At 43.2% G+C, this 11,105-nt stretch overlaps 1 protein-coding gene across 1 annotated transcript; it reads left to right on the top strand.

The window, feature by feature from the left end:
- Positions 1–2,621: 2,621 nt before the first annotated feature.
- On the top strand, positions 2,622–11,105 carry LOC306710061 (3-hydroxy-3-methylglutaryl-coenzyme A reductase-like). The gene is made up of 20 exons (XM_079178438.1): positions 2,622–2,735; positions 3,236–3,426; positions 3,580–3,691; positions 3,987–4,074; positions 4,295–4,379; positions 4,522–4,627; positions 4,717–4,823; positions 5,038–5,157; positions 5,265–5,398; positions 5,998–6,284; positions 6,412–6,560; positions 6,637–6,831; positions 7,757–7,915; positions 8,015–8,172; positions 8,287–8,392; positions 8,534–8,704; positions 8,826–8,966; positions 9,598–9,756; positions 9,906–10,060; positions 10,141–11,105. Exons 2-20 carry the CDS (start codon positions 3,262–3,264, stop codon positions 10,193–10,195), a joined length of 2,652 nt encoding a protein of 883 aa, XP_079034564.1. The 5' UTR covers positions 2,622–2,735; positions 3,236–3,261; the 3' UTR covers positions 10,196–11,105.

Genomic DNA, 11,105 nt, shown 5'->3' with positions numbered 1-11,105 from the left:
AGACCGAGATTTAATTTGCCACAATATAATCCAAAACTTAAAGAGGGTCAATAAGTACAACGCGCTCTGAACAGCCTGCGTTAAGTCTCCTGTAGGTGAGGAGAGGACTGCGCTCTCACGAATAACCCGGAAAGAAAGAGGGAGGGGCTCAGAGAAGCTGTTAACTGCACAAATTACAGACATGAGCTGCCAAAAAAGAGTGTTTTTTGGCGTTTCATATGTCACCATTGATGATGAACAAAGACTAGGCTTTTGTTAGAGGTAGCACACGATCAAAAAGGAATTAAAGAGCGCGAATGGAGCTGTGCGTAAATGACTGATATACCCATAAACAAACCGTTCATGCAGCTGATTAAAGAGGATGAATGAAAACACAGTGGTATGTGTCATTTTAAATTAAAGTAGAGGCAGAACTGCAAAATATCAAGAAAAACTATGGCACTTAAACTCAAACACTCTTCTGTCTTATGTCGTAAGATGATACTCGGGCCTCTGGATGAAGAGGGCTTTGGAGGAAAGAAGTAAGCAAAACCTGTTTACAGGTTCAGTAACCAGATCCTCTGTTAATCTGATCAGGAAATGTCCAGAGTCATTTAATCCCGTCACCGTTTGTGTTTAAATTAATCCCAATAAGTGGGTCACATGAAAGGCGTTTGCCACAAATATTTCAAATACATTTATTATTAACATATTTTACTTTAGTTGAAATTTAAAATCAACACGAATCACACTGAAGGCACGAGGGCTGACTCACGAGCTGCAGCTCATAACGACGTTAAAAGGGTAATAAGGTTCTGCTGGTCTCGTGAGGTAAGGGGGGGGGGGGGGGGGGGGGACACACACACACACACACACACAAGAGGTACAAGTATACAAGCAGGAGAACGCGCACACTGCGTCTGGTTCTGCTGGATCCAATGGGGTCAACGATACCACTGTGTCATAAACAAAAGCTTATCCTCCAATGATGAGACTATAACAGCAGTTTTCCTCGGGCACGTCTGGACAAACACCTGAGGGTCCTAATTTGGCAAATCCCATTCTGACTTTGGCACAGAAAAGAAATTGGGATTTATGTATCAAGCAAATAAACACTAAACAATACAAATGAATGCCTAAAATGATCTCTGAAATGCAATTTAAAAAGTTTTAGCAGAGGCAGTACTGTATAAGGCAGACAAGGAATAACATTATTTGACTTTATTTCTTCAGTGACTGAACAAAACATTTGGATAAAAACTTATCTTCAAAGTTATCCAAAGTTATTCAAAGTTTGTTTTTTATAGCATTTTTAAGACAATATTGAAATTAATTAAATATTTTAAAATGCATCTAAAGTTTGTTGTCTCTGCAAAGTCATTTCAGAACACAGGAACACAAACTCAACAGGTATCCGGAAATAAATAAACAAAATAAAATAAAACAGGAGGTGTCATTTTATTATATGCAAATCACCTGCAGACTCAGAGGGGACCGGTGGCTTTTACTACCTCAAGACTATTTAAACTGTTGGTATTTACAGCCAGCATAGCACCGAACAATAAATATTCTGCTCATAAAAGATTTCCATGTAGCCACTTATGAGAGAGAAAGATGTTTTGTCTCGTTATACGTTAATGTTTGCTTCAAACTTCCAGAAGTATTTGTTCTTAAAGATAAGTTTTAACTTCAAATGTATTTTGTTCCAAATTCCAAATGCTGTGTTTTGCCGGAGAACAATGTGATGCTGTGAGACTGAACTGTGGAGCCAGTTCACAGTCAACGTTAACAGGACATGCTTGATTTGATTAAACTGATCAGAGATAGGATTCTAATTTAAACACCATGAAGAGCACAGAGCAGCTCTTTGAGTGAAACAACACAACAAAATTTAAATTTGCCTCAAGGCTCAATGATAATGGAGACCTGTCTGAATCTGACTGAACAACTTTTCCAACAAAACTGACTGCTGAGTGAAACTGAACACACAATGGACTTGTTGAAACCTGACAGATATTAAGAGAATCAAATTTAATAAGTAACAGGGTTTGTTGCTGAGCAATACTTTTTATATGATTATAGTTGATTAGATCTCTGGTTGGATAATCTACTTGGGAAAATTGTATTAGTATAATACTTGTAATTACACTCTGCGCTGTACTTTTTGTATACTAACACCTGCACTGCTTGTACTGTATTCATATTTCTGTTTATTCTATATTTTATTTTGTACATGCTTGTACACACTCTACTGCATTTTGTTGTTGCAATACCTGTACTATGTGCAGTGGTTAATAAAGTACTAATATTCTATATATATATATATAGAATATTACTACTTTATTATATGTATATATAAAATATATTTATTTATATTTATATTTATTATTACTACTTTATCTCTCTCTCTCTCAATATATATATATGTATATATAATATACATATATATATATTTATATATAGAACATATGTAGGCTACATAAACATCCTGTACTTGTATACATATGTATATATCTATATTTTGTCACTTTCACCGGTTTCCACAGCCTTCACCTCTGCGTCACCTTTCACCGCGCCCCTTACCGGGTCCCCTGACGTGACATTAAGTGACGTTTACGGTGACGTCGGGATTTCCGCACCTCCATGTTTGTGTCGTTACGTGTAGTAAAGTAAGCTAGCGGAGCGAGTGCTGGATAAGGGGCACCGCTGTCACCATGGAAAGGACTCTCTGACCACGGGGAAGCTAACATTCAAACGTACGCGAATTCAACATGTTTTATTTAGTTAGTAACTGTGAAAGTGTTCGTAAAGAGCCGAGGGACGGAGTGACCTTGTTAAGACAGCGAATGTAGCTAATGCTAAGCAATGCTAACTGCTAGAAGTGTAGCTAATGCTAACCAATGCAAACACTAGCCTCTGTGAATTAGCTGCTAGAAGTGTAGCTAATGCTAACCAACGCAAACACTAGCCTCTGTGAATTAGTTGCTAGAAATGTAGCTAATGCTAACCAACGCTAACGCTAGCCCCTGTTAGTTAGCTGCTAAATGTAGCTAGTGTTAGCTAACCAAAGAAAACGAAACTGTCACCTTAAACGCAGATATTTTCTGTCTTTATAAATGTTTAAAGAGTACAGCTGAGTGAGTCTGTATATTTTGAACTAAATGCCTATCTTTCACAATAGCTAGCCATAAAGATGAAGCTATATTATGGTCTTTTTTGATTGGTATATATTGTATCACGTTTTATTTCAATACAGGTGCGCCTGTGACCCGAGCTGTGACCATGTTGGCACGTCTGTTCAGGCTCCACGGCCTGCTGGTAGCCTCCCACCCGTGGGAGGTAATAGTGGGCACCCTGGTTCTCACTGTCTGCCTGGTGTCTATGAACAACAACCTGGCAACCAGCAGCCAGATGTGCAGCTGGAATGAGTGCCCCAAAGTCGAGGAGGTGAGCCTCAGAGGAGGAGGAGGAGGAGGAGGAGGAGGAGGAGGAGGGGGGGGGGGGCTGACTTGGGTCTGGCAGGTGATCTCAAATGCAAACAAGGAGGAATTGATTTAGTGGTGTTAACGAAAAGATATGTCTGTGCTTATTTTCTTACAGAAGATTCACAGCAGCGACGTAATCATCCTAACAATCACACGCTGCATGGCCATCGTTTACATCTATTTCCAGTTCAAGAATCTGAGACAACTGGGCTCCAAATATATACTGGGTCAGTATGACAGTTGTAGTTTGTTCAGCATGGAAATGTAATGGCCACCGCTTTATATATAACTGCACTTATAACTCATCTATTTAATCTATATTATGTATGTTTTTGTGTTGGTTCTTACTGTTTTGTCATCTCTTTTGTTCATATTGTAATTGCTTTTATTGTTTCTGTTTTTACCATGTAAAGTGCCTTTGAGTACCCTTTTAAAGCACTATACAAACTCAATGTATTATTATTATATGAAAATACCACACACAGTTTATATTTTAACTGTGAACATCCTCTCTTCCTGCAGGTATTGCGGGATTGTTCACCGTGTTTTCCAGCTTTGTTTTCAGCACAGTGGTCATCCACTTCTTTGGGAAAGAGCTGACAGGTCTTAAGTAAGTGATTCAAATGCAGTGACATTTATTGTTCAGCAGACAGATTCATGCAGTCCCCCTTACCTCAGTTAACACAGTTTAATAGATGATCTTAACACTGTCACAGAGGACACTATGACCCATATGAATGTCAGTGCCACTTGTGGACCTCTTTGGCTTTTTAACAATGTAGACACCAGGACATTCCTTTATTTGACATTTGTCTCTCTCTCTCCTGCAGTGAAGCTCTGCCGTTCTTTCTCCTGCTCATTGACCTATCCAAAGCCTGTGCATTGGCCAAGTTTGCCCTCAGCTCAAACTCTCAGGTACTACATACACACACACACATACACACACACACCACGTCTGAGTGTGTCAGTGAGCTGAAATAAGATCTGTGTTGTTTCATAAGAAAGATGTAGTTGAGGTGTCGCTGACTAGTGCTGTGGCTCTGTGTGTTGTGTACAGGAGGAGGTGAGGGAGAACATCTCGCAGGGCATGGCCATCCTGGGCCCCACCTTCACCCTGGACGCTCTGGTGGAGTGTCTGGTCATCGGGGTTGGCACCATGTCAGGTGAGGAACACTGGTATTTATGTTTTTATTTTTGAATACTCTACGATGGTGGTGAAATTAAATCATCACTCTTCTCTATTGTTTTCCAGGTGTGCCTCAATTAGAGATCATGTGTTGTTTTGGCTGTATGTCCGTCCTGGCCAATTACTTTGTCTTCATGACCTTCTTCCCTGCGTGTGTCTCCCTGGTGCTGGAGGTAAGGATGACATGAAACATTAGGGAGAGTCATGGTAGGGATTCTCTGATTTGATCAATATCGATACCGGGGCTTTGGGTATCGACCGCTGATGGTATCTGATACCCGGTCCAGCTATTTGAGTCAGAATCTGACCGATATCAGTGTCGATGCATCTATATTATGGTCTGAAATGCTTTGTATCTCACAGTGGATCTCTGTGTGTGTATAACAGCTGTCCAGGGAAAGTCGTGAGGGCCGTCCGATCTGGCAGCTGAGCCACTTTGCTCGTGTGCTGGCTGAAGAAGAGGACAACAAGCCCAATCCTGTGACCCAGAGGGTCAAAATCATCATGGTGAGAACGCGATTACTGCTCCACTATGTAGAACTGGTTTTAAACCTCAGCCTAAAGGTGGAGTTATGTAGCATGTTCAGCATCTGTCTCTTTGATATCCTCCTCAGTCTCTGGGCCTGGCTTTGGTTCATGCTCACACTCGACTAGCAGCTGAGCATCCGGGTCAGAACCGCTCGGTGGACGGGCCCATGACTGCGGGATTGGACTCTGGTGATACCATGAGGCCTCTGAAGCTCACCAGGTAAAAGATTCCTCATTCCGTGAATACATTTCCCTGTTATTGACTGTTATTGCTTTAACTTCAGCTTTGTCTCTACGTGGAACACAAGCGTTCATGCTCTGTTCTTTGCTTTATTCTCCGAAACGCCAGAGAGCGCAGAAACTAAATGAGCTGTGAAGAACGAGTGTAACCCATAAATATGCCCATAAACTGTCTGTGTAAACCAACCTCCACAGTGCAGAGGAGGGATTGTAATCATCTGTAAACTCATATCTCATATTCTTGGGCTACTTTATTGCCTTTGTAAAAGTCCTGTAAAGAAACAAGTCAAGTATTAAATGCGTTAGAAAGAAAAGAAGGACGTGAATATCCTGTAAACTATTTGATTTGGCTACAAAATGTTCTGAAATGTACATTTTTAGGAGCTCCTGTTTCTAAAGTGAATTGGCCTTCTTTGTAATATCCTGTGACGTGTAAATAGTAAATATCAGTGAACTATTTGTGACAGTTACAAAAATTCCGAGGTGTACGACCCAGCGCGCCTCGCGCCGGCTTCACCACGGCGAGTATCAACTGAGCTTTACTGATGCACCACTTTGTCTCTCTTCACCTCCGCCCAGCATGGACCTGGAGCAGGTGATAACGCTCGGCCTCGCTCTGCTGCTGGCTGTGAAGTACGTCTTCTTTGAGCAAACGGAGACGGAGTCCTCCCTGTCCCTCATGAGTCCCATTACCAGCTCTCCTCCGACCCAGAAGCCCAGGGTGGCAGGAGACGGCTGCAGGAGGGACCTCCCGGCCCCGAAACCCCAGACAACCGCCAACGGTCCTTTAGTAACCGACGCTGCCTCGCCAGCTGTCTTAGACTCTAAACGTCCCCCTGAGACTGACACGGCTTTCAGACGGAACGGTGAGGCTTATAATTGGTACCGCTCGCTCTGTGATGTCGGTACTCGCAGATGGAAAAACAAAACCTCTGATGTAATTTGCTTTGTTGCTTAGCGTGACACTTGTCTCACATGATTCCTCCACAACAGAGGCTGCTCCAGCAGCCCCGGTGGAGAACGGCCCCTGTGTTTCCTGTTTTGAGGAAACTCTTGCTCAGACACCGTGTGTTCCTCAAAGTGGCTGCACGTCAGAGGCCCGGACGCTGGAGGAATGTATGGCCGTCCTCTCAGATCCTCAGGTGAGCTGGGAATTGTCGCAGACGATGTCTGTAGTTCTGTATTTTGTCTGAAGGTTTAATAAATGTTTCTTTCCAGAGGGGGACCCGTTTTCTAAGCGATAAAGAGGTGATGAACCTGGTAACCTCTCGTAACATCCTCAACTACAAACTGGAATCCGTCCTGGAGACTCCAGAGAGGGGCGTGGCCATCCGGAGGGAAATGCTTTCACCCAAACTGCCGGTTGTGTCTGCGTTGGCTTCTCTTCCTTATAAGGACTACGACTATTCAAAGGTATTCACAACATGCATGTTTTCTTTCACTTTTGATGGCGTCCATATCCCCTTTTTGGGGCCGCAGAAACGTTCCCAGGAGGATTGGAGAAGCCTTTTTGAGGAACTCGTTGCATTTTGACCTCAGCGACCGATGTCCAAGTTTAGTTCTGGTGACATTTCCCCTTTAAGAGGCTCTGGTCGGGGGGGGAAGGACTTTCTTGAAAAGTACAGAAACCTTCGGTGTTGGGCTCGTTTATAGAACAAGAGATACACCCGTGTTGATTTAGGACCATTTGATCAATCAAGTGTTATTTATATTCTACCTTTCAAACTAATCAAATGCAATTCAAAGAGCTTTACTCATGATTGACAAGACGGAGACGGAGAGAACAATGCACACCCAGTTAAGTTATGAAATAATATACAAATACATAAAAGACTGAATACATTAATCGTGGTTAAACAGTAAAAAAAAATGAGAAATAAAATATGTATAAATACTAAAACCAGAGCATAAATACACATAAGACACTATAAAATCTGATTTAATAATAAGGAATAATAATAAAACAGACACTCAAAGTTTAATTTTCGTACGTCACTAAATACTATGCAGCAATAAGAAACTATGTCGTGTTGCTTTTTCATAATACAAAATGATGTTTTTGATAAATAATCATCAGTAATGTGGATAGTCTGGTAAATTCAGAAACACTAATGTCATATTACAATATCCAAAATCTAAGATGATAACTAAGATGATACTCATATTAATATATTTTCCAGCTCTACTAGAAACTACAATAACCGGGAACGTGTCTATGAAAACCCGTCTTATGTTTAATCTATGAGCACATTCACATTCACACTTTAAATGAGACGCCTCTGTGTAGCGGCTGCTTGCTGTTGATTTATTCTGCCCCGCTCTGTGTTGTGTCCCGTAGGTGATGGGTACCTGCTGTGAGAACGTGATCGGCTTCATGCCGGTGCCGGTCGGAGTCGCCGGTCCTCTTCTGCTGGATGAGAAGCAGTTCTATGTTCCTATGGCGACCACAGAGGGATGCCTGGTCGCCAGCACCAACAGAGGATGTAGAGCGCTTTCTGTAAGTGTGTGTGTGTGTGTGTGTGTGCCTATGGGTGTGTGTGTGTGTGTGTGTGTGTGTGTGTGTCCTGTTCTAACCCGTATATTATTCCCTGTTCAGCTGAGTGGAGGTTGCAGCAGCAGGATCCTGGCTGACAGTATGACGAGGGGTCCTGTGGTGAGGCTGCCCTCGGCGTGCCGGGCTGCTGAGGTCAAAGTGTGGCTCGAGACCTCTGATGGGTTCAGTTTGATCCGGGAGGCCTTCGACCAGACCAGCAGGTCAGAAAACACTCATAGAATGATTGAAGGGTTTCCCTGTTTCCTGTTTGTCTCACCTACAATGTGTTATTGCGGTGCAATCGCACAGATTCTTTTAATGTTTGCTTTTGGTAGGTTTGCTCGTCTGGAGAAGCTGCTGGTGGGCTTAGCTGGGAGGAACCTGTACATCCGCTTCCAGTCTCAGACAGGAGACGCCATGGGCATGAACATGCTCTCCAAGGTACCAATGCCACTCTCGCTTCTGTTTCTAGCCGGCTCACTTTGCTGTCTGCTTGTCTGCTGTAAACCTGCCTGTGTGTGTGTGTGTGTGTGTGTGTGTGTGTGTGTGTGTGTGTGTGTGTGTGTGTGTGCGTCTCCTCAGGGGACGGAGCAGGCTCTGCACAGACTCCAACAGCAGTATCCAGATGTGGAGGTGCTGTCGGTCAGCGGCAACTATTGCACCGACAAGAAGTCTGCTGCCATTAACTGGGTCCTGGGTCGGGGAAAGTCCGCCGTGTGTGAGGCTACCATCCCCGCCAACGTGGTCAGGGAGGTAAAGACGACGAAAACCAAACTCTGTTTATTTATTCATTGAATTTACAGTCTTTGTTTACTGTTTCTGTTTCTTAAATCATACATGTCCTACTAAACCATTAATGTGTGTGTGTGTGTAGGTGTTGAAAAGCAGCTCAGCTTCTCTGGTGGAGCTGAACATCAACAAGAACTTGGTGGGCTCGGCGATGGCCGGCAGCATCGGAGGCTTTAATGCTCACGCTGCCAACATTGTAGCAGCCATCTACATCGCCTGTGGACAGGTAGGAGATCAGCCAACATGCTTCAGCCTTTACTTACTGGATGGATATATATATATATATATATATATATATATATATATATATATATATATATATATATCTATATCTCCAGATGGTTCAGAATGAAGACACAAATACATACAGTATGTTTAAAATGGTGAAACTGCACAAATTCCTGGTGTAACTCAGTAGTGACTTTGGATGCAAACGTAATATTTGACCTAGATAACGTGTCGAAACAAAATACAATGTTTGTATTGAAAACTTGATTTTTAATGTGTGTGAGAAGCAGTCAGTATGAGAGGTGAAATGATAATAATTCCTCATTAAAATAACAACTTATAGAATATTTTCTAATGAACGTACTGGGACAGTTTGACTCTCTGTCTTCATTTTATTTCAGATTGGTCGGTATAGTTTCCTCCCAAAGGAATGCACACAAATCAAAATGTACACATTAAATGAACGTAATGACCAACAAGAAGAACACAAACACAAAATATATGCAGAAACAAAAAAGCAATATATTTAAGACTTCTTGGACAGACTTGGACATAAACGTCAGGGCGGTAACTCTTTATATTAGTGGTGGGCGTGTTGCTGAGTGAAGTTGCTGTGTTGCTCGTTTCAGGACCCGGCTCAGACGGTGGGGAGCTCCAACTGCATCACTCAGATGGAGTTAGCTGGTGCAGAGGGGCAGGACCTGTACATCAGCTGCACCATGCCCTCCATCGAGCTGGGCACTGTGGGGGGAGGCACCAACCTGGCGCCTCAGCAGGCCTGTCTGCAGGTAAAACCACCAACACACCGTTTCATTTCACTTCTGTACAAGCTTCGACTATTCAGTGATTTGCAGACAGTGAGACTGTTGATAGATGTCTAAAGGAGAGGAGCTGTGTGATGAATAAGGAAACATCCGTCTTTGTCTTTGTCTTATAGATGCTCGGCGTCCAGGGTACCAGTCCCAGCGAGCCCGGTGAGAACGCCCGTCAGCTGGCCCGGGTGGTCTGTGCCACCGTGCTGGCGGGGGAGCTCTCCCTGATGGCCGCTCTGGCAGCCGGACACCTGGTGAAGAGCCACATGGCCCACAACAGGTTGGCTATTTTGATCACTGCAGACGTCAATGTTGTAATTGTTTTTGATTGCTGACTTTGTCTTGTTTTCTCGCCGCCAGATCCAGAACAAACGTGTCGGAAACGCCTTCGTCAAAGTCGGAGACAGCTGCGTGACGTCGACATGTTGGCGAACAGACGCTAAACTAAACGGAACACAACTTCACGGCGAGAACCGGGAAGATTCACAGGTCTCCTGATGACTCCTGAAGGGAGGGCTGTGGGTTTGAGGACGTCCAGACGATGAAGGCTAGCGGTCTGATAACCAGACCCAACACATCATGAAGACCACGAAGACCGCAGCCAACGTGTGCGCGCTTTGTGGGGATGTCGTGTCGCTGTTCCTCATTTGTGCCATTGGCCTGCACCTGACCTTTGCGGTAGTGTTTTTGTCGTTGGACCTGATCTTTGAGGAGACTGTGAATTATCCATGTGGTCTAGTAAAAACCCACCATGCTGCAAAGTCTTGAACAGCTATCCTGTGTGCCTCTTAATGAAAAACTATTTGTTTCTTTTTCATCTAAAACGCTTGAAGCAAGATCTTCAAACAGCCGCTGCAGGTGATATTTGCTCATGTTTTAAAACTTCAACCCTCTGCCTGAATGTTTGCTGTACTGAATCAGTGTTGTGGGACATCACTTGCACAACCCTTTCCTGATTTAAGCGACCGTATACTGTGTATACTGTGTATTCTGCACAACCACTGAGGCTGCTGGCTCCAGGAAGGAGGACCTGCCAACTGGTTTGAACACATTTGTTACAGGCAGGCGTTATAGGACGAAGAGAACTGTAAACTTAAAGCCATATTAACTAATTTAATACACTTTCATGGTACACTGTTATATGTGGAACGATTGGAGGAAGTTAAAGGAATCGCTGAGTCTGCAGGTTCTTGTGTTGTCCTCGGTTGTGGCCTTACGGTTTGTCAAGGACAACTTTCTAGATAGAATATTTAATTTTAAGCTATTAATTTCAAAAGATTGTGCTCCGTTTTGTTTTTTCTTGGAGAATTAAATTATGTTCCATC

Source organism: Pholis gunnellus, assembly GCF_910591455.1.
Source record: "Pholis gunnellus genome assembly, chromosome: 18".
NCBI classification, from domain to species: domain Eukaryota; kingdom Metazoa; phylum Chordata; class Actinopteri; order Perciformes; family Pholidae; genus Pholis; species Pholis gunnellus.
Note: the sequence above shows the minus strand (reverse complement) of the source record. Positions and strands in the feature narration are given on the sequence as shown.

What these genes read in the sequence shown, in the direction of transcription:
- LOC306710061 (XM_079178438.1), top strand. Translation starts at nt 3,262, where the DNA reads ATGTTGGCACGTCTGTTCAGGCTCCACGGCCTGCTGGTAGCCTCCCAC. An exon ending in GCATGAACATGCTCTCCAAG is followed by an intron (nt 8,393 to 8,533) that starts GTACCAATGCCA and finishes GCGTCTCCTCAG; the next exon opens with GGGACGGAGCAGGCTCTGCA. An exon ending in AGCCACATGGCCCACAACAG is followed by an intron (nt 10,061 to 10,140) that starts GTTGGCTATTTT and finishes TCTCGCCGCCAG; the next exon opens with ATCCAGAACAAACGTGTCGG.